Source organism: Lepidochelys kempii, chromosome 24 (genome assembly GCF_965140285.1).
Source record: "Lepidochelys kempii isolate rLepKem1 chromosome 24, rLepKem1.hap1, whole genome shotgun sequence".
Taxonomy (NCBI): Eukaryota; Metazoa; Chordata; order Testudines; family Cheloniidae; genus Lepidochelys; species Lepidochelys kempii.
This window is the reverse complement of record NC_136403.1, coordinates 837,786-860,554: the sequence shown is the minus strand read 5'-3', so window position 1 is coordinate 860,554 and position 22,769 is coordinate 837,786. Positions and strand designations below refer to the sequence as shown.

General features: G+C 59.3%; 1 protein-coding gene across 9 annotated transcripts in view; it reads left to right on the top strand.

The window, feature by feature from the left end:
• Positions 1-576: 576 nt before the first annotated feature.
• Positions 577-22,769, top strand: part of ADAM15 (ADAM metallopeptidase domain 15) — a 30,465-nt gene continuing 8,272 nt past the window's right edge. For 4 of the 9 annotated variants that reach the window (XM_073322885.1, XM_073322883.1, XM_073322882.1 and 1 more), the window contains exons 1-12: positions 578-920; positions 5,851-5,954; positions 7,408-7,484; positions 8,431-8,509; positions 9,451-9,527; positions 19,498-19,669; positions 19,903-19,968; positions 20,075-20,143; positions 20,430-20,599; positions 20,703-20,787; positions 20,875-21,023; positions 21,115-21,292. In XM_073322885.1, coding sequence (XP_073178986.1) covers positions 785-920; positions 5,851-5,954; positions 7,408-7,484; positions 8,431-8,509; positions 9,451-9,527; positions 19,498-19,669; positions 19,903-19,968; positions 20,075-20,143; positions 20,430-20,599; positions 20,703-20,787; positions 20,875-21,023; positions 21,115-21,292 — 1,362 coding nt within the window. In that variant the 5' untranslated portion in view covers positions 578-784. Of the gene's footprint in view, positions 921-5,850; positions 5,955-7,407; positions 7,485-8,430; positions 8,510-9,450; positions 9,528-19,497; positions 19,670-19,902; positions 19,969-20,074; positions 20,144-20,429; positions 20,600-20,702; positions 20,788-20,874; positions 21,024-21,114; positions 21,293-22,769 lie in introns of all 9 variants that reach the window. The other 5 variants (XM_073322887.1, XM_073322884.1, XM_073322881.1 and 2 more) reach the window with 3 other exon arrangements.

Genomic DNA, 22,769 nt, shown 5'->3' with positions numbered 1-22,769 from the left:
CCAGCGAGGTCGTCCTGAAGCCTTGGCAGCAGGAAAAGCCTCTCCTGTTAGCCCCTTCCTCCGGGGGGGGGGGACGACAGAGTGGGGACACAGGGGGAGATTTGGGGGCACAGGGGCTGGGGAGTGAGCAGGGCAGAGGGATCAGAGAGGTGGGGAGTGGGGCAGAGGGTGTTTGGGGGCAGGGCAGTTGAGGGGCAGTTGAGGGGCAGGGGGTGTTTGGGGGCAGGGCAGTTGAGGGGCAGGGGTGGGGAGCAGGGGGTGTTTGGGGGCAGGGCAGTTGAGGGGCAGGGATGGGGAGCAGGGGGTGTTTGGGGGCAGGGCAGTTGTGGGGCAGGGATGGGGAGCAGGGGGTGTTTGGGGGCAGGGCAGTTGAGGGGCAGGGATGGGGAGCAGGGGGTGTTTGGGGGCAGGGCAGTTGAGGGGCAGGGATGGGGAGCAGGGGGTGTTTGGGGGCAGGGCAGTTGTGGGGCAGGGGTGGGGAGCAGGGGGTGTTTGGGGGCAGGGCACTTGGGGGCGGGCGATGCCCAGCTCCCCGGGGGCCGGGCGGACGGGCGGAGGCGGAGCTCGCTGGGCGTAGCCCCGAGCCCTGGCAGGGCCGGCCGGGAAGTTCCCCTCCCCGGCCGAGCGGGCGCTGCCAGGCCCGGCCCCGCTCCGTGCGAGCCGGGAGGGCGGGGGCGGCCCGGCCGGATCGGGGCTGGGTCCGGGACCGGGACCCGGACCGGGATAAACCCGCAGCCGCGGCGCCCCGCACGCCAGGAGCCAGGACCGGCGGCTGAGCCGAGCCATGGGGCTGGGGCTGCGGCTGCTCCTCGGGCTGCTCTGGGCCCTGGGCGGCTGCGGCTCGGGGCTCCCCGGGCACCGCCGCGAGTCCGGCCCCGAGCCGCGGGACCTCGGAGCCGGCTGGGGCGCCCGGCGCGCAGGTGAGCGGGGGAGACCGGGGCCGGGCCGGGCCGGGGAGCACGGAGCCCCCTGGAGCCAGCGCGCCAGTCCCCGGGGGGGGCGGGGGGCCAGGACTCCTGGGTTCTCTCCCCGGCGCTGGGAGAGGAGGGGGGTTGGGGGGGCGGGAGGAGGCACTTCTGGGTTCAACTCCCTGTCTGCGGCCGGGACTTGGGCTGAGTCACCAGCCCGGCGCTGCCTCTCCAAGCACCTGGAGACGCTGCAGGGAGAGGCCGCGACAGGTGAGCGAGCCGGGGCTGCCCTTGGGACTCCTGCCCAGGGCCCCCTGGCTGCGCCGGTGCCCGTCGGGGCTGGCTGCGCCGTGGGGCGAGCTGCCATCGGGACGACGTGGGAGCCTGCGTGTTCCTGTCTGACAAGGGTGGATTCAGGCACCGGGGGGCCCTGGGTGCATTGTGCCTTCGCACCCCACACCCGGCGGGGCCCCTGTACTCACCCCAGCAGCTAGGATGGCTCTGCTTGGGGGAGCTGGGCCCCCGATGCTTTTCCTTGCCTGCGTGACCAGAGCACCCCTCTGGGTTAGGTTGGTGGGGGCCCCAGAGCAGTGGGGCTTGGAGCTAATGCCCTAGTGAGAGGCAGAGAGCAGCTCCCTTCTGGGGCAATTGGCCCAGGCTGTCTGCAGACTCAGGCAGGTTTCGCTGCATGAGCAGTACTCAAAGCAGCTTCCCCGCTTCCCCCCTCATCAAGCACCTGACTCTGCCTGTGTTTGCAGAGAGCCTGCGACAATTGGTTGGGGGGCAGGCTGCGTTGGCACAGGGCCTGGCATCGCTGGGGCGGGGGGGCGGGCTGCATCTACGAGCCCTAAGGAGAGCTGTATGGTGCCAGGGGGCTGCAGGTCATGGAGGCTGCCAGGGGGCTGGGAAAGCAGCCCCATGGTGTCCCTGCACCAGTGGGGGAGGAGGAGGTCAAGCTGACTTGCCTCAGGTGTCACTCAGCTGTAACCATACCAGACCTTTGGGGATGGGGGGCTGAGCCCCCTCCCCAGGGTAAGCTTTGCCCCCTCCCCAGGGTAAGCTTTGCCCCCTCCCCAGGGTAAGCTTTGCCCCCTCCCCAGGGTAAGCTTTGCCTTCACAGGCCTGGGGGTGGGAGCGGATGTAGTGGCTGGGGAGGAGATCGGTATGGGGCGGGTTGAGCTCTCCCCTGACATCCACCCCAATCCTTGGCCATGCCTGGGGGCTGGAGTCTAGGCTGGCTCTGGGGCCCAGGGGATGAATGTCCATCCAACATCCCCTCCCCAGTGCTATCTGCTGCCCGGCCCCCTGGCTGGCGTCTCAGCAGGGCTGAATGGACCATGGAGCCTGAACACCTGTTGGGGGGGGGTGCATGGCGGGAGCTGGGGTTACCTAGCCCTGCTCTGGGAGATCCAGAATCACAATGATGGGGCGGTGGTCTCCTAGCAGGGTGGGAAGGTCTGTGCTGGCATCCTGGCCCGACCGGCTCCTCCAGCTCCACCCAGCACTGGCTGCCCCCAGGGTCCTGCTCTTGCTGTGCCAGGGGCTTGGCATGTGGCCAGGGGCTGGGAGGAAGGATGGGGGCGGCTGATTGCCCCACCCTAACCCCGCCGGGTCGTCTGGCTTCAGGTGCAGCTTTGGAGGGATGGGCCCTGCCCCCGCCATAGATGCAGAGACGTTCGCGAAGGGCTTCGCTGTGTGGCCCCAGCGGCTGGAGCCCCATGGGGCTGGGGGCTGGCATGGGTGGCTTTGCTGAGGTGCCAGCTGGAATTGGCCCAGCTAGGTTGATCTTCCCACCAGCCTGGGATGGAATCAATCGAGGAGAGAGCCCTGGGGTGCGAACTCGCAAGCCCTGATGCCAGGGGCTGCCCTGGCCTGCCATGCCTTGGCCAGGCCATCTCGGATCGGGACCCCTGGCGGTTCTTCCCCGATGCACACGCAGGTCTCCCTGCTCAGGGTACGTCCTGCACACGCAGCCCCATGCTGGGAGCCACCCAGGTCACCCTGATTCCCCCCACTTACGCCCTCAGTTCCCCAGGCTTTGTCTAAACCAGCACCCCTTTCCCCCCCCCGCCCGACAAACACACCGGCGTGTTAGCCCGAAGTCGGCCCGACAGACACGCTCCTGCGGACACCGCTACCGCTGCTCGTTAGGGGTGGTTTGATTTCGCCGTGGGAGAGCTCTCCCCTGGCAAGGAGCTGTGCCGTAGTGTGGACGTGGCCTACGTATCCCGAACGTGCTGCTGTCCCTCCGCGGGGCAGGGGCCATGCGCTGGCGAACGGCAGGCACAGGATGCGGGCAGGGCTGGTGCAACCACTAGGTGAACTAGATGGTCGCCTAGGGCGCCAAGTGGTTGGCGGGTGGGGCAAAAAGCGATGCCCTGGCTCGGCAGGGAGAAGCCACCTTCCCGAGGCCCCGGAGAGCCAGAGCATCGGCTTGGGGGGTCAGAAACCCAGCCATGGAGGAGCCAGCGCGGCGCAGGGGGGAGCAGCCCTGCAAAGGCGGTGACACTGCTAGCGGGGAACAGCCGCGTCCCCCGCCCAGGCTGTGGCTCGGTGCCCCCCCCAGGGGGCTCCTGCAGGCTGCACCAGATGCACGTGGGCGGCTGCCCCCGTGCACGCCCCGGCTCCCCCCTCACCACGCTTGGGCTCTGCAGCTCCCAGGAGCATGAGCCGCTGCTGCCCCTCCGGCTCACGTGCCCAGGAGCTGCAGAGCCCGAGCGTGGCGAGGGGGGAGCCGCGGGGTGCACGGGGGCCGGCGCATAAATGCATATTTAGGGTTCTTCAATAACTTGATATCCCATCGCATTGCATTTTTGGCCTTTTGTGTTTGAAAAGCAGATTCTGTGTCCACCGTTGAAAATCTTGGTTACCTTCCAGAACAATGGCACAGAATTCAGAAGAAGCCCTGCCTAGATTACAGCTTATCCTGCAAGATGGGAATATTCTTCAGAGTTCAGATAAATAAAGACCAATTACATGGTTGAGGAGTAAATATAAAGTATTTTCATGCGTTTATCCAAAGTGAGTTTGTTTCTACTTGGACCAGCACATCTTAAAACAAGTCGTGTTTTACTAACTTTAATATTGTTCAAAATTCACAAAGAAAGAAAATGATTCTGAAAGCTGCGGATGGAAAAACAGCCCTTTTCCCCCCTTTTCTGCCTTTGGAGGTTTTGTTCCTCAAATATTTGCACGGCATATTTTGAAAGTCAATTGAAAAACAATGAACTCGTATCAACTAAGCCACCAAGTAGTTCGGGTTTCAGAGGATGGGGGAGAGAGAAATACGGTTTTTTTATCAAAGAGATAAAGAGCCTAGATTTTCATGAAAGTTGCTGAAAGTTAGATGAGCAATGAACTGAGTGGGATTTGTCAACTGCAAAGTTGAGTGTCGGTAGGCTATGCCAAGTGACTTTATTTATTAATTTGGATTTCATTCTAAAAGAAACATTTCCACAGCCATATGCACCATGACAACCTGCCCCATTGTTTATCCATGCACCTGTTGTATCCTGTCCTTAGACTGTGAACACCTGGGACGTTCATTTACCACGTATCAATTTAGTTCCTAGCACAATGGGGCCCCAACTTGGTTGGCGCCTCTGGCACTATAGATCTTTAATACTAATATTTTTAAAACACCGCACCCTGGGAATTGTACCCCATAACTCCATCCAGAGCAGGAGCATTTCTCCAGCCTCCATGCTACAGGCATGGAAGCATGTGAGTACCTTTAAACAGAGCAGGACAGCTCACCTGGTTGAAGTTATGCCATGCTTCGGTGCTGTATTGTCTAATCATCAGTTCGTAGATGCAATGGCATTTGATGTGCTCTTCAACCATAAACTGACAGATTCGGGTTGTCCTGCACCCTAGGATCCATAGGACGTGGTTGCAAGTCGTCCTGCTTCAGGGACTCACTATGGGGACCCTGGGTGCACAAATTCCCTTGAAAGGTGCTGGGCTGCAGATGTGGTCATGTTCCCCTTACACCTTTCTCCACAGTGGTTGCAGATATGGTAGCCTGTCCTCTCGGGATGGTGAGCCCTGCAGACGCCCTATCCCTGCTTGCTGGAGTTCTTGGGGGGCCATGTGCCTAGTCCATTGAAAATGAGGCATAGAGGTGTCATGTTGCCCCAAAGATTGTCTCTGTAAGAGCTAGCTCTTCTAGATGTTCCTCTGAGGTGCCTTGCAAGGGAGGAGAATTTGTGTGTTGCAGGAATTTTGAGGAAAAGCTGGGAATCGAACATGGATCTGCTCACTCCCAGGCATGTGACTCACACACAAGACCTTCCTTCTTCCCAGCATATGTGATTTATAAGAGAAAAAGATTTATAACCCAAGAATAAAATATCCCCTCTGCCCTTGTATTGTATGCTTGTATTTGTTCCTGATCATTAAGAAATATCTTTTTAATAATCAAGAGGTAACAGCTATAAAGGCTCATTGGGATTTGCCCCTGAATTAACCGATGTGCGGGGGTGGGGCCGGGGCCTGCAAGGTGGAAGTTTCACCCAGGGCTCAAAATATCCTTGCACCGGCCCTGGGTGCGGGCCTCACTCTGAGCACTCACCGAGAGGGGGGCGCGCGCCCCACCTATGGTGTGGGGGGTGGAGAGCCAGAGACGCTTACCAGGCCCACAGGGAGCCAGGCTCAGAGCTGGGAATGGGACCCAGGAGTCCTGGCTCCCAGCCTGCCCCCGATTCTTTCCAGGGCACCAAGTCAGATGTGGAATAGCGCAGGGGTCTGGATCCCAGGGCACGCTCTGTGCACCTGCCTGGCCTAGAGCCCTGGGGGGATCTGGGGCCCCATGCGCCAGTCTGGGGGTGAAGCCCAGGGCGGTGGGGAAGGGCCTCCAGGATCCGGGGAAGGGGGGCCAGGACGAGGGCTGGGGGACCAGAGGGGCACCCGGGGTGATGGCTTTGTTCTCGGCCCCATGCAGGCGGCAGCAGCAGGCGGCAGCGTGAGGACCTGGGACATTATTGGCACGTGACGCCCTGGATCCTGCAAGGCAACCGGATGCTCAGCATGGCAGAGACGGGCTTGGTAAGGACTCTGCCCTTCCCCCACAGCAGCCAATGGCTGCATTCCCTGGCACCCCTGCTCCCCCCAGCTGAACGCCCTGCCCCGGCTCGTCCCACGGGGGGGGCCTCTCTCTGGGCCAGGCGGGACCCAGTCTAGCTGGCAGGGAGGGGGCAGTGCCCATACAGGCTGGCACCCGCACTGGATTCGGTGCGACCCCCCCGCTTTGGGGGGGCACACGGGGAGCCCTCCCAGCCCCATGGGTGCTACTCTCACATCGCTCCGCACCCCCCTGGATTCCCCTGCTCCCTTTCCAGGCAAAGGAAACCCAGCTCCTGTCCCAGCTCTGGCCTCCGGGGTCCCGGCAGGGAGCAAACACCTGCAGCCTCTGGGGGGACGGGGGCATGGGGAGACCCTCAGCCCCCCCAAAGATGGGGGAGAAGGGACCTGCTGCCCCCCCCTACAACTCCCCCCATCCCCGTGTGGGAGGCCCTGGCCCCAGCAGGCCCCACTGCCATGAGGGGCTTCCTCAGGGGCATCTGGGGGCTCCCCACACGGGGACTTGGGGGTGCCTGGAGAAGGTCCCCTCAGACCCGCACTGAGGGAGGGGCAGGGAAGGAGACTCTGTCCCCGTGGAATCCCCCCCCCCCCCCCAGCCAGGCCGGCTGTGTGAGCTCATTCCTCCTCCCCCCCCCCCCCCCCCCCCCCGCCGGAAGGGCCTGGCCCGGCACAGCCAGGGATCCTCTGTGGCATTTCCTCTTTGCTCCCTGCTGGGCAGGAAGCGCAGGGTGTGGGGGGGGGCGGGGGCGGGACACCTCCTGCGACACCCCACCCCCAGGACAATGAGCTAATGTGGGAGGGGCGCTTCCTGCTGCCCTCTGGGAGGGGACCCCCATCCTGACCTCTGCCTGACCCCCGGCACGCTGGGGCCTAACCCAGACCAGGCTGCCCCCGAGCACCGCTGCCTCCGGCCCCCCATCGCCCCCCGGCACAGCTCGGGCCCCCTCGGGGGAACTGAGCCCTGGCCAAAGCACAAACTCGGCCCGGGCTGGGCTGAGCTGCGATGCCAGGCGGGGTGAGCCGGGGCATGGTCTGCCGGGGGGCATGGGCGGGTGCCCCCCTACGCTTTCTCCTCCCAAACACCCTCCATGGGGCCATTTCCTGGCAGGATTCCTCTGCCCAGCCTCCTGCATGGGGGGCTCAGCCATGGGGCAGGGGCAGAGGGACTGGCTTCACCCCTGCCGTGGTCCTGGAGACTCCCTTCCACCCCCTCAGAGGACATGTAAGGGGGTGAGGCAGGGAAACCCCCCCCCCCCCCGCCCTGGGGGCGGATTAGGGCTGGCGCCCCGTGGTGGGGACTGGCTCCATGTTCCATCCTGGTTGGGTGTTGGGGGCAACTCCCAGGCTGGGGGCCGCTGGCTGCTGTCCCTGGCGCCGTGGGGGCTGGGCCTGTAACCCCCTCCCTGGTCTCCCCCAGGAGGGTTTCCCAGCCCGGCTGCAGGTTGCCCTGGACCTGGAAGGGGCACGTCTTGTGCTGGAGTTAGAGCAAAACCGGTGAGTTGGGGGGCTGGGCGTGTTCCCTGTACCCCTCTTCCTCCCCTCCCTGCCAGCTGGCTGTGCCCACGCCGGGTGGGGCAGCATCTGAGCTGCACAGGGCCTGCTCTGCTGGGCCCTGGGGGGGAGGGAGCTGGGGGGCTGCAGGGGATGGCCAGAGCGCACACGTTGTTCTTGGGGGGCAGGAGCTGGGGGGCTGCTGGAGGTGGCTGGGGGGCAGGAAATGGGGGGCTGCTGGGGAGCAGGAGCTGGGGTGGGGGCTGCAGGGGGTGGCTGGGGGGCAGGAAATGGGGGGCTGCTGGGGGGCAGGAGCTGGGGTGGGGGCTGCAGGGGTGGCTGGGGTGCCCGGGCGTTGTTCTGGGGCAGACCCTGGGGGGCAGGAGCTGGGGGGCTGCAGGGGTGGCTGGGGCGCCTTTGTGTTGCTCTGGGGGGGCTGGGCAGGGGCAGTGGCCTGGCAGCAGATGGGCTGCACCCAGCCCCGTGGCGGGAGGAACACCCCGGTCTGCGTTACTGGGGAGTGTGGCAGTGTCCCTCTGGCCTGTCGGGGGGCTGCACCCCCTGGGCCGTGCTCCCCGTGCCCGGTGGAGTCCCAGAGGCGTTCGCAGCCCAGGGCGGGGGGAAGCCCCCGGTCTGTGTTACTGGGGAGTGTGGCAGCCCAGGGCGCGGGGAAGCCCCCGGTCTGCGTTACTGGGGAGTGTGGCAGTGTCCCTCTGGCCTGTCGGGGGGGCTGCACCCCCTGGGCCGTGCTCCCCGTGCCCGGTGGAGTCCCAGAGGCGTTCGCAGCCCAGGGCGGGGGGAAGCCCCCGGTCTGCGTTACTGGGGAGTGTGGCAGCCCAGGGCGGGGGGAAGCCCCCGGTCTGCGTTACTGGGGAGTGTGGCAGCCCAGGGCGGGGGGAAGCCCCTCCGGCCGTGGAGCTCGCTCTCACTGTCTGTCTGTCTCCGGCAGGGAGGTGGCTCCGGGTGCTCGGGCACTGTTCTATTACCTGACCAACGGCACGCGGGTGACGCAGGCCGCTGGCTCGCAGGTAGGTTTGTGGCTGGAGCAGCAGGGGCAGAAACCTGGCCACGCAGGTATCCCGGATCCACAGGACCAGGCTCTGGGAGACCCCTGCAGACCCCCAGGGTCCCACTCCTCCCCCAGTGCGGGCCATGCAGCTTTACCACCTCCTTCGACCGAACCGCTGGGGCACCAGCCCTCCTGCTTCCCGCGGCAGTGTCAGGCGCCTGGCAGAGACTTCAGACGGGTGCCCCTTGCCCAGTGCTGGCAGGGACACCCACACGGCACGGTCACCCCACCAGGTTTATTACTCCCTGGAGGCAGCTTCCGAAGCCCCCAGGCTGGTGCTGGGTGCTGAAGGTGAAAGCAGTGTCCGTTCCGAGCCCTGTCACCCCATTGCAAATCCCCGCCCTTGGGGCAGGTCCCAGTGAGAGCCCCCAGCTGTGTCCCTCCCCTTCCCCCATCCTTTGTTCTCCAGCTGGGGGATTGCGTGCAGGTGAAATCCCGCTCTCCCCCGCCTCCTTGCCAGGTGTCACTGTTCCTGTAATTAATTTTGTTCTCTTATCAGTGACTCCTCCCTGGGTGACATTCACAACTGTCTCCAGCTGCCCTGGGAGCAAAGGCCACCCCCAGCCATGCAAAATACAGGGGAAACTGAGGCACACATGGGTGAGGGTCATAAAAATACTACAGAAAATTCCCGGCCCCCAGCAGGTGACTGACTGCAATGCCCTGGCCGTGCCAGGCGGGGACTCAGGAGGTGGGGGGGTGCTGTGAGCTTCCCCAGGGGGGTGCCCTGTCATTGGCGCTGTTGTATTTGTACTGGTCCATTACTTGGACCCGTGTCCCTCCCGTTGTTGCTGGCTAGGGCTGCTCTGCAGGGAGAGAGGTCCCAGCAGGGTCCCCTGAGAGCTCTGCTGGGCCCCCGTGCTCGGAGCTGTAGCTAAACTCGGCTTCTCTCTGCTGCAGGGCACCTGCTGCTACCGTGGCTACGTCCGGGGAGTTCCAGGCTCCAGGGCCAGCATCTGCGCCTGCTCCGGACTCAGGTGGGGAGAGCTCTGCAGCTCCAGGCTGGGAGCTGAAATCGGGGATGATGGGGGAGGGGCAGCAGGGGGGAGGGTGCCCCGCCCAGTGGAAGAGGGCAGGGAGGGTGCCTCTGTGGGTTTTAAAGAGGAACCGCTCTGGCTGCCCCTCAGTCCCGATCTGCAGCCCCGCAGTCATCTTAGCCCTGCCCCGCACCAGCCTGAGGCAGCAGGGAGTGGGGGAGTGTTGACTTGGGAATGTGGCAGGGGAATTTCATTGGGGATGACAAGTTTCAGAGTAGCAGCCGTGTTAGTCTGTATTCACAAAAAGAAAAGGAGGACTTGTGGCACCTTAGAGACTAACCAATTTATTTGAGCATGAGCTTTCGTGAGCTACAGCTCACTTCATCGGATGCATACTGTGGAAAGTGTAGAAGATCTTTTTATATACACACAAAGCATGAAAAAATACCTCCTCCCATCCCACTCTCCTGCTGGTAATAGCTTATCTAAAGTGATCACTCTCCTTACAATAAGAAAAGGAGGACTTGTGGCACCTTAGAGACTAACCAATTTATTAGAGCATGAGCTTTCGTGAGCTACAGCTCACTTCATCGGATGCATATCCTCCTTACAATGTGTATGATAATCAAGTTGGGCCATTTCCAGCACAAATCCAGGTTTTCTCACCCCCCCTCCCCCACACACACTATCAGAGGCTCGTTCACCTGCACATCCACCAATGTGATCTATGCCATCATGTGCCAGCAATGCCCCTCTGCCATGTACATTGACAAACTGGACAGTCTCTACGTAAAAGAATAAATGGACCCAAATCAGACGTCAAGAATTATAACATTCATAAACCAGTCGGAGAACACTTCAATCTCTCTGGTCGCGCGATTACAGACATGAAAGTTGCTATATTACAACAAACAAACTTCAAATCCAGACTCCAGCGAGAAACTGTTGAATTGGAATTCATTTGCAAATTGGATACAATTAACTTAGGCTTGAATAGAGACTGAGAGTGGCTAAGTCATTATGCAAGGTAACCTATTTCCCCTTGTTTTTTCCCCGACCTTCTTGTTAAACTCTGGATTTGGGCTGGAAATGGCCCACCTTGATTATCATACCCATTTCCAGCCCAAATCCAGGTTTTCTCACCCCCCCCCCCACACACAAACCCACTCTCCTGCTGGTAATAGCTTATCTTGACATCTGATTTATGTCCATTTATTCTTTTACGTAGAGACTGTCCAGTTTGCCAATGTACATGGCAGAGGGGCATTGCTGGCACATGATGGCATAGATCACATTGGTGGATGTGCAGGTGAACAAGCCTCTGATAGTGTGGCTGATGTGATTAGGCCCTGTGATGGTGTCCCCTGAATAGATATGTGGGCACAATTGGCAACGGGCTTTGTTGCAAGGATAGGTTCCTGGGTTAGTGGTTCTGTTGTGTGGTATGTGGTTGTTGGTGAGTATTTGCTTCAGGTTGCGGGGCTGTCTGTAGGCAAGGACTGGCCTGTCTCCCAAGATTTGTGAGAGTGTTGGGTCATCCTTTAGGATAGGTTGTAGATCCTTAATAATGCGTTGGAGAGGTTTTAGTTGGGGGCTGAAGGTGACGGCTAGTGGCGTTCTGTTATTTTCTTTGTTGGGCCTGTCCTGTAGTAGGTAACTTCTGGGAACTCTTCTGGCTCTATCAATCTGTTTCTTCACTTCTGCAGGTGGGTATTGTAGTTGAAGAATGCTTGATAGAGATCTTGTAGGTGTTTGTCTCTGTCTGAGGGGTTGGAACAAATGGGGTTGTATCGCAGAGCTTGGCTGTAGACAATGGGTCGTGTGGTGTGATCAGGGTGAAAGCTGGAGGCATGTAGGTAGGAATAGCGGTCAGTAGGTTTCCGGTGTAGGGTGGTGTTTATGTGACCATCGTTTATTAGCACTGTAGTGTCCAGGCAGTGGATCTCTTATGTGGACTGGACCAGGCTGAGGTTGATGGTGGGATGGAAATTGTTGAAATTATGGTGGAATTCCTCAAGGCCTTCTTTTCCATGGGTCCAGATGATGAAGATGTCATCAATATAGCACAAGTAGAGTAGGGGCGTTAGGGGATGAGAGCTGAGGAAGCGTTGTTCTAAGTCAGCCAAAAAAGGTTGGCATACTGGGGGCCATGCGGGTACCCATAGCAGTGCCGCTGATCTGAAGGTATACATTGTCTCCAAATGTAAAATAGTTATGGGTGAGGACAAAGTCGCAAAGTTCAGCCACCAGGTTAGCCGTGACATTATCGGGGATAGTGTTCCTGACGGCTTGTAGTCCATCTTTGTGTGGAATGTTGGTGCAGAGGGCTTCTACATCCATAGTGGCCAGGATGGTGTTATCAGGAAGATCACTGATGGATTGTAGTTTCCTCAGGAAGTCAGTGGTGTCTCGAAGGTAACTGGGAGTGCTGGTAGCATAGGGCCTGAAGAGGGAGTCTACATAGCCAGACAGTCCTGCTGTCAGGGTGCCAATGCCTGAGATGATGGGGTGCCCAGGATTTCCAGGTTTATGGATCTTGGGGAGTAGATAGAATATCCCAGGTCGGGGTTCCAGGGGTGTGTCTGTGCGGATTTGATCTTGTGCTTTTCCAGGGAGTTTCTTGAGCAAATGCTGTAGTTTCTTTTGGTAACTCTCAGTGGGATCAGAGGGTAATGGCTTGTAGAGATGTTTCAGAGTAGCAGCCATGTTAGTCTGTATTCGCAAAAAGAAAAGGAGTACTTGTGGCACCTTAGAGACTAACCAATTTATTAGAGCATAAGCTTTCGTGAGCTACAGCTCACTTCATCAGATGCATATCGTGGAAACTGCAGCAGACTTTATATAGGCTTGTAGAGAGTGGTGTTGGAGAGCTGCCGAGCAGCCTCTTGTTCATATTCCCACCTATTCATGATGACAACAGCACCTCTTTTGTCAGCCTTTTTGATTATGATGTCGGAGTTGTTTCTGAGGCTGTGGATGGCATTGTGTTCTGCACGGCTGAGGTTATGGGGCAAGTGATGCTGCTTTTCCACAATTTCAGCCCGTGCACGTCGGCGGAAGCACTCTATGTAGAGGTCCAGTCTGTTGTTTCGACCTTCAGGAGGAGTCCAGCTAGAATCCTTCTTTTTGTAGTCTTGGTAGGAAGGTCTCTGTGGATTAGTGTGTTGGAAATATTCCTTGAGTCGGAGACGTCGAAAATAGGATTCTAGGTCACCACAGAACTGTATCATGTTTGTGGGGGTGGAGGGGCAGAAGGAGAGGCCCTGAGATAGGACAGCTGCTTCTGCTGGGCTGAGAGTATAGTTGGATAGGTTAACAATATTGCTAGGTGGGTTGAGGGAACCATTGCTGTGGCCCCTTGTGGCATGTAGTAGTTTAGAAAGTTTAGTGTCCTTTTTCTTTTGTAGGGAAGCAAAGTGTGCGTTGTAAATGGCTTGTCTAGTTTTAGTAAAGTCCAGCCACGAGAAAGTTTGTGTGGAAGGTTGGTTTTTTATGAGAGTATCCATTTTTGAGAGCTCATTCTTAATCTTTCCCTGTTTGCTGTAGAGGATGTTGATCAGGTGGTTCCGCAGTTTCTTTCAGAGTGTGTGGCACAAACTGTCGGCATAGTCTGTGTGGTATGTAGATTGTAATGGATATTTTACCTTCAGTCCTTTTGGTACGATGTCCATCTGTTTGCATTTGGAAAGGAAGATGATGTCTGTCTGTATCCGTACAAGTTTTTTCATGCAGTTGATAGATTTCCACTCCATACGGCTAAATGCAGGGCCTTGCATAATGACAGGTTTCAGAGTAACAGCCGTGTTAGTTAGTTGTAAGGAGAGTGGTCACTTTAGATAAGCTAAAAGAAAAGGAGGACTTGTGGCACCTTAGAGACTAACCAATTTATTTGAGCATGAGCTTTCGTGAGCTACAGCTCACTTCATCGGATGCATACCGTGGAAACTGCAGCAGACATTATATACACACAGAGACCATGAAACAATACCTCCTCCCGCCCCACTGTCCTGCTGATAATAGCTTATCTAAAGTGATCATCAAGTTGGGCCATTTCCAGCACAAATCCAGGTTTCCTCACCCTCCGCCCCCCCGCCTCCCACAAACTCACTCTCCTGCTGGTAATAACCCATCAAAAGTGACCACTCTCTTCACAATGTGTATGATAATCAAGGTGGGCCATTTCCTGCACAAATCCAGGTTCTCTCACCCCCTCACCCCCCTCCAAAAACCACACACACAAACTCACTCTCCTGCTGGTAATAGCTTATCCAAAGTGACCACTCTCCCTACAATGTGCATGATACTCAAGGTGGGCCATTTCCAGCATAAACCAGGTTTTCTCACCCCCACCCCCATACACACACAAACTCACTCTCCTGCTGGTAATAGCTTATCCAAAGTGACCACTCTCCCTACAATGTGCATGGTAATCAAGGTGGGTCATTTCCAGCACAGATCCAGGCTTTCTCACCCCGCGCCCCCCGGGGAACGAACACACACACACAAACTCACTCTCCTGCTGGCAATAGCTCATCCAAACTGACCACTCTCCAAGTTTAAATCCAAGTTTAACCAGAACGTCGGGGGGGGGGGGGGGTTAGGAAAAAGCAAGGGGAAATAGGCTACCTTGCATAATGACTTAGCCACTCCCAGTCTCTATTTAAGCCTAAATTAATAGTATCCAGTTTGCAAATGAATTCCAATTCAGCAGTTTCTCGCTGGAGTCTGGATTTGAAGTTTTTTTGTTGTAAGATAGTGACCTTCATGTCGGTGATTGCGTGACCAGAGAGATTGAAGTATTCTCCGACTGGTTTATGAATGTTATAATTCTTGACATCTGATTTGTGTCCATTTATTCTTTTACGTAGAGACTGTCCAGTTTGACCAATGTAAATGGCAGAGGGGCATTGCTGGCACATGATGGCATAGATCACATTGGAGAGTGGGTTTGTGTGAGGGAGGGGGGGTGAGAAAACCTGGATTTGTGCTGGAAATGGCCCAACTTGATTATCATACACATTGTAAGGAGAGTGATCACTTTAGATAAGCTATTACCAGCAGGAGAGCGGGGTGGGAGGAGGTATTTTTTCATGCTTTGTGTGTGTATAAAAAGATCTTCTACACTTTTCACGGTATGCATCCGATGAAGTGAGCTGTAGCTCACGAAAGCTCATGCTCAAATAAATTGGTTAGTCTCTAAGGTGCCACAAGTCCTCCTTTTCTCATTGGGGATGGGAGACCTGAGAGCCTGTAACCTGAGCCAGGAGGGGGAGGGGGAAGGTAACACCTCTGCCCAGGAAACTGGACAAAAGCTGCAAGAGAGAGCCTGCTGCGCTGGGTTTGGTTTCAGTTTTGGGCTGGGTGGAGGAATGCAGGGAACCCCAGGGCTGGGGTCTAAGCTCTCTGCCCCCCAGAAGGACTTGACTGAGGGGTCCTGGTTGTACCCACAAGTTCTGTTTTAGACTTTGTTCCTATTGTCCAACAAAGCTTCTGTTTTACTGGCTGCCTGAGAGTAATGGTGAATCTCAGGGAAAGGGGTGCAGGCCCTGGACTCCCCCACACTCCGTGACAGCTGGTGGTAGCGGTGGGATTTACTGCACCCCTTGGATGGCGCTTCCTGCTGTAAGTGACTGGGGAGCAGTAAAATGAAGGGGGATTGATGGGGACCAGGAGTGCTGAAGGCTCAGAGAGACGGTTTCAGGGGGCGGTTAACCCCTGGGAGTGTGTGACCAGAGAGAAGGACTTTTGCAGTAACAGGGTCCCCCGCGGGATTGCAGCGAGCAGTCCCAGGGGCAGAGGAGTCTGCAGCTCGACCCTGGCAAAGACGTGGTGACCTCAAGAAGGGCTGGCACACGAGGGGCTTTTCCTGGAAACCGTGGAAAGCTGCCCGGCCTGCGAGTGGCCAGCAGGGAGATGTACGCTAAACGCCTGAAGAGCGACCTGGTGGAGCTGTGCAGGCAGAGGGGGCTGCGCATCGGGAGGTCCACCAAGGAACAGCTGATTGCCCAGTTGGAGGAGAGGGATCGCTTGGATGACCCGATCCCTGTCCCTGAGGGAAGCCGCCCAGCGGACGCAGCGTGGGCCCTGGGGCCTGACCGGGCTGGGAGGGGTCAGACTGCTGCTGAGGACATCCCAAGACCCTTCCTACCTAGGGCTGGGGGAGGGGTTGGGGGAAGCCCAGCGAATACCAAGGGCACCCTGACCCCGGCAGCCAGCAGGGATCCTCCCGGCGGAGCTCCCCATCCCTGGAGCGGAGGCGGCTGGAATGGGAGAGGGAGATGAAAATGAGGGAGCTGGAGGATCATGAGAAGTAACGTCAACATGAGGAGAAGCAACGTCAACATGAGCAGGAGGAGAAGGAGAGGGAACCTCAGGAGAAGGAGAAACAAAGACAGCATGAACTGGAGCTGGCCAGGCTGAGGAGCAGTGGGGCCCCGGCTGCGGTGAGTGAGGGGGGACCCAAGGCTGCAAGGAGCTTTGATAAGTGCTTCCTGGCCCAGCGTAAGGAGGGGGAGGACATAGATAGCTTCCTGACGGCCTTTGAGAATGCCTGCGAGCTGCACAGGGTTGACCCTCCAACAGGCTCCAGTTTCTCACCCCCTTACTGGACCCCAAAGCCGTGGAGGTGTACAGCCGAATGACAGGGGCGGAGGCAGGGGACTACGAACTGTTCAAACAGGCCCTGCTCCTTGAGTTTGGGCTGACCCCTGAGATGTACCGGGAAAGGTTCTGGAGTCAGCATAAAACGCCTGAGATCACCTACCTACAACTGGTCAACCGGATGCAGGGGTATGCCCGCAAGTGGACAGCTGGGGCCCAAGCTAAAGAGGACCTGCTGGACCTAATCGTACTGGAGCAACTGTATGAACAGTGCCCGTCCGACCTGAGGCTGTGGTTGGTTGACTAAAAGCTAGAGAACCCCCAGCACGCAGGGCAGCTGGCCGACGAGTTTGCGAACAGTCGGTCTAGGAGTAGCAGGGAGGAATCCCAAAAGAACAGGCCCCCCCCCCGATGCAGAGAGAGAGTCGTCAAGGGACCTCCCAGCGGGAAAATATGGAGAACCCCCTCCCAAAGGGAACACTTGGAGTCAAGACTATCCGACCCGCTCAAGGGGACCAAAGTGACATGAGCTGCTATCGCTGTGGCCAGAGGCTCAGGGACTGACTGAGCAGACCCAACCCACCCAGGGTTAACTGGGTAGGGACCCAGCTGCACAAGGGGCAGATGGCCCAGGCAAGGCGGGCTGCCAGCTTACCACCTGCTCAGGAGGGGAGAATACCCCAGGCCAGCTCCTCTGGGGGGCTGGAGGCTCTGGACTCCCGGTTCTCGGTTTGCAGTGTGGGCGCGGGACTGTCCCTGCGGAGAGAGTGCCTGTCTGGTGGACAGGTGAAGAGGTTCAATGGGATGCTAAAGATGATGCTGAAAACCTTTATGCACCAGCACCCACAGGATTGGGACAAGTACTTGCCTCACCTGCTGTTTGCGTACAGGGAGGTGCCCCAGGAGTCTACCGGATTTTTGCCTTTCGAACTGTTATATGGAAGGAGGCTGAGGGGCCCCCTGGACCTGATGAGAGACAAGTGGGAGGGGAAGGCCACTCCCGATGGAGAGTCAGTGGTGGAGTATGTCCTGATCTTCCGAGAGAGACTGGCTGAACTCATGGGCCTGGCCAGGGAGAATCTGGCCAGAGCCCAGAGGAAGCAGAAGGTCTGGTATGACCACACGGCGCGGGCCCGTGCCTACGCCACCGGGGATCCGGTGATGGTTCTCATCCCCGTGAGAAAGAATAAACTACAGGCCGCCTGGGAGGGCCCTTTCAAGGTTGTCAAGCAGCTAAACGAGGTAAACTATGTGGTGGAGCTGTCGAACTGGGCGCACCACCGCCGGGTGTACCATGTAAATATGATGAAGCCATATTATGCCAGGGGGAATGTGGTGTTGGCCGTGCGTGGACAGTGGGAGGAGCAGGGAGATGACCCTTTAGTAGATCGATTCCCTGGGACCAGAGCTGGTTCCCCCCTGGAAACAATTCCCCTCTCGGATCAGCTAACCCCTGCCCAGCAAGCTGAGGTCAGGGGGGTGCTGCATCCCTACCGACAGGTGTTTTCCAGCCAGCCTGGACGCACTAATCTGACTGTCCACCGGGTGCAGACAGGGTCGCACCTGCCGATAAGATGCTCCCACTTCTGAGTCACAGGGAAAACTGCTCAGGACCTGGAAAGAGAGGTCCAGGACATGCTGGCTTTGGGGGTGATCCAGCCATCTGCCAACCCTTGGGCCTTGCCGGTGGTGCTGGTCCCCAAAAAGGATGGGTCGATCCAGTTCTGTGTGGACTATCGGATGCTCAATGCCATCACTGTATCTGATGCCTACCCCATGCCCAGGCCGGACGAGCTCCTAGACAAGCTGGGAGGAGCTCCGTACCTTACCGCCATGGACCTTACAAAGGGCTACTGGCAAGCGCTGCTGGATGCAGATGCCCGGCTGAAATCGGCCTTTATCACCCCTCTGGGGCTCTATGAGTTCCTGACCCTGCCTTTCGGCCTCAAGGGAGCGTCGGCCATCTTCCAGCGCCTGGTGGACCAGCTACTGAGGGGGATGGAGAGTTTTGCCGTGGCGTATTTTGATGACATCTGTGTCTTTAGCCAGACCTGGGAGGACCATGTGTCCCAGGTTAGACAAGTGCTGGACCGACTCCAGGGGGCTGGGCTGACTGTAAAAGCGGAGAAGTGCAAGGTGGGGATGGCGGAAGTATCTTACCTGGGCCATCGGGTGGGGAGCGGCCTCCTAAATCTGGAACCAGCTAAGGTGGAGGTGATCAGAGATTGGCCCGCTCCCCACACCAAAAAGCAGGTCCAAGCCTTTATTGGGATGGCAGGATACTACCGAAGATTTGTGCCCCACTTTAGCGCCATAGCCACCCCCATCACTGAGCTATGCAAGAAGGGGAAGCCAGACAAGGTGGTCTGGACCGAGCAGTGCCAGGAGTGTCTCTGGGCGCTGAAAGAGGCTCTGGACGGTGGCCCAATTCTGGCAAACCCAGACTTTGACAAGCCCTTTATGGTGTTCACCAACGACTCAGACACGGGACTGGGGGCGGTGTTAATGCAGGAGGATGAAAAGGGGGAGAGACACCCCATCGTGTACCTGAGCAAGAAGTTGCCACCCCGGGAGCAACACTACACGGCCATCGAGAAGGAGTGCCTGGCCATGGTGTGGGCCCTCAAGAAACTAGAGCCCCATCTCTTCGGGCGACACTTCACCATCTACACCGACCCCTCTCCCCTGACCTGGCTGCACCAGATGAAATAATCCTGCAGGAGCAGGCTCCTGACATGGACGTGGTCCATGTGAAGGGAAGTGCCAACATGATAGTGGACCCTGAACTTCCCCAGGTCATTGGTCAGAGTGACCCCGCTCAGTTCAGTCTCGAAGGGGGGAGAGATGGGATGCAGCGGGGGCGGGGGGCAGGGTGTTGACCTGGGAATGTGGCAGGGGAGTTTCACTGGGAGACCTGAGAGCCTGTCACCTGAGCCAGGAGGGGGACGGGGAGGTGACCCCTCTGCCTGGGAATGTGGACACAGGCTGCAGGAGGGAACCTGCTGGGTGGGTTTAGTTTCAGTTTGGGGCTGGGTGGTGGAACGCAGGGAACCTCAGGACTGGGGTCTAAGCTCCCTGCTCCCCCAGAAGGACGTGACTGAGGGGTCCTGGGGGTACCCACAAGCTCTGTTTGAGACTGTGTTCCTATTGTCCAATAAACCTTCCGTGTTACTGCCTGGGATTCACCGCGACTCTCAGCCAGCAAGAGGGGTGCAGGGCCCGGACTCCCCCACACTCCGTGACACCCCACTCCCCAGCAGGGGCTGCGGTTTGGCTGAGCTCCTGACCCCTGCCTCTCTTGTGATCCGCCCTGAGGATTAACCCCGTCCCTGCCGCCCAGCTAACGCCCCGTCTCCCCCTCCCCTCCTAGCGGCGTCCTCGTGGCCTCGGAGAACAGGAGCTACGGCCTGGAGCCGGACCCCCAGGGGCCCCGCGGGAGGCACCTGGCCTACAGGCCCCGGGACATGCGACTGGGACGGCGGGAGTGTGGGCTGGGCCCCCCCAACCACACGCAGCCGCTGCTGGAACAGGAGACGCACAGGGTAGGTGGGGGAGGGGAATTGGGAGGTGGGGGGGGGAAGCTGTGACCCCAGACAAGTCTCGTTTGTCTCTGGGATGGGGGGAGCTATTGCCTGGGCCACTGCTTCCTGCCCTCCCTCATCTGTGGGACCCCTCGGGTTACAACCCCCGCTGCCCCCCCGCCCCGGTCCTGGCTCTTGTGTCCATGTGTTCGCCCCCCCCCCCGCCCCCCTCACTGGCTCGCTCTTCTCCCCAGGGGAAGCGGGAGGCAGCCCCAGAGCAGCCGTTCGTGGAGTTGGTGATGGTGGTGGACCATGCAGAGGTGAGTGACTCCTGGCTGTGCTCGGGGGGCGGGGGGGGACCTGCCTCACTCTCCTGGGCCCTGTGGTGGCTCCGTCCCCCCATGACACCTTGTCTCCCCCCTGCAGTTCCAGAATTACCCCAACATGGAACGGATCCAGACCCGGATGCTGGAGATCGCCAACCAGGTGGACACGGTGGGTCACTAGTGGCCCTGGGATGCCCTCTTCTTCCCCCCCCCCCCGGCTCTGCCAGTTCCCCTCCCTCCCACCCCACAGCCCCAGTTATCCCAGCTCTGTGTCGTCTTCCTCCTGACCCACAGCCCCAGTTATCCCATCCAGTGCCCCTCCCTCCCGCCCTGCAACCCCTGCTGTCCCAGCCCGACGCCCAGTCTGGACGGCCCTGGTGCGGGCAGTGGTGCCATCGGTGGCTGGTCTGGCCCCCGCTGCCCGGCCAGCATCTCTAACCCCAGCTTCCCCCCAGTTCTATCAGCCCCTGGGCATCCGCGTGGCGCTGCTGGCTGTGGAAGTGTGGAACCAGGGGGACCCCATCGCCGTGGGGCCCAGCGCCCAGGCCACGCTGGAGCGCTTCCTGCAGTGGAGGCAGAAGGAGCTGCTGCCCCGGCTCCCGCACGACAACGCCCAGCTGCTCACGTGAGTGCGGGGACCGGGGGGGGGCCAGGCTGGAACCTGTCCGATGCCGGGCGTGCGGCTGGGATCTCGGCTCCGGCCCCCTAACGCTCGCTGTCTCTTGCAGGGGGACCCCGCTGGAGGGGGCGGCGGTGGGGATGGCGTCCCAGGCCTCCATGTGCTCGGCCGCACGATCGGGCGGGGTCAGCGTGGTCAGTAGCTGCCTCTCCCCCAACCCCTCCCCCTGCCTCTGCCCCTGCCCCTGCCCCAGCCCGCTCTGACCCGGCCTCTCCGCGCAGGATCACTCGGTCAGCGTCCTGGTCGTGGCCTCCACCGTGGCTCACCAGCTGGGCCACAACCTGGGCATGAGCCACGACGGGGCCGGGCGCCAGTGTGACTGCGTCGGCCCCTACCAGGAGCGGAGCTGCATCATGGCGCCGCCCACGGGGTGAGTCTGGGGGTGCCGCGGGATGGGGGGGGCGAGGGGCAGGAGGGTCCCCGGTCCCTGCCCCCCCGCACTCACGGGCTCCCCTCCGCAGGCTGATGCCCGGTCTGAGCTTCAGCAGCTGCAGCCAGCAGGACGTGGAGCGGAGCCTGCGCCGGGGCCAGGGCTGGTGCCTCTTCAACGTGCCCGAGCCCGAGAGCCTGGCCGTGCGCCCGCGCTGTGGGAACCGGCTGGTGGAGAAGGACGAGACGTGCGACTGCGGCCTGCGGGAGGTGAGAGGGGAGGGGAGGGGGCACGTGCATGAGGGGATGTCTGCTCCTGTGATGATGTGGGACTGTTCTTAATGTTTCCTCTGAATACCGTAGGGGTGCCTCAGTTTCCCCTAGGCAGTTCTTAAGTCTCTAGGGGGTGGGATAAGGGGGTGTAATTGTTGCAGAGCAAAGGGCCAGGGTACATAAATGGCTGACACTCTGTCTCCTGGCAACTGATGGCCTGGCCCTTCCCCCTGCAAGGTGAGAGTAAAGGGTTGGAGAACAAAGGAAGCAGGTGCCCTCCTTGGGCAGTCACCTTCCTGTGAGCAGCCTGTCTGCAGGACACACAGCTCACACAGCTTCCACCTTCCTGGGTCTGACCTCGGAGCATTCAGCATCCTCTGCCCCTCCGTGCGCTTCCCACAGCCAGTCCACCCAGGCGGGGTCCTGGGGAAGCCAGAGGGTCCTGCACCCCAACTTCGCAGTCAGACGTGACTCTCAGCCAGCCAGTAAAACAGAGGTTTATTAGATGAGAGGAACATGGTCTAAAACAGAGCTTGCAGGTGCAGAGAACAGGACCCCTCAGCAGGGTCCATTTTGGGGGGCAGTGAGCCAGACAACAACATCTGCCCTTCACTCCATGTCCCAGCCAGCCCCAAACTGAAACTCCCTCCAGCCCCTCCTCCTCTGGGCTTTGTTCCTTTCCGGGGCCAGGAGGTCACCTGATTCCTTTGTTCTCCAACCCTTTAGCTCTCACCTTGCAGGGGGGAAGGGCCCAGGCCATCAGTTGCCAGGAAACAGGGTGTCGGCCATTCTCTGTGTCCAGACTTCTGCGCACACCTGCCCTCTAGGGCTCTGCAATGATCATACACCCTTACCCCACCACCTAGATACTTAAGAACTGCCTAGGGGAAACTGAGGCACCCCCACACTATTCAGAGGAAACATTAAGAACAGTCCCACTTCGTCACACATATAGGTTGGGGTCAGGAGTGGGAGCCTGTCCACCTCCCCACACATCGGGCTGATGGAGTCTATGGTCTTGGGACCCAGCAAGGGAACTAGACACCGGGGCTTTTCCGCAGGGTCCCCCTGGTTCAAATCGCCAGCCTGCTCAAAGGCAGTGAGGTGAGCATCCACATCCCCCCCCCCTTAACCAGGGGCAACAATTTAGTCTCGAGGTTCCCTGCGGAACTGGGCCCCCGGGGTCTATCCCCACTCACCCCTGGGGGGTCCCCTAGGCCTCTCCACTTCCCCACCGCCAGTTCATGCTGCTGCTGCAGCTCTTTCTCGGGCTCTCGCTGTCTCTCACAGTCCTCTTGCTCTCTCGGACTCAGCTCCAATCCCATCCATCTCCGATCCCCGGATGGGGAACCCGATCGTGAAGACCCTCGTCTGGTTGGGGACTGGAGTCTTGGGCATGCCTGGCTCCCACTCCAGGGAGTTCCCTGCTCCCAGATCCTGCAATAGCCCCATTTGGGGTCAGGAATCTGTTCCT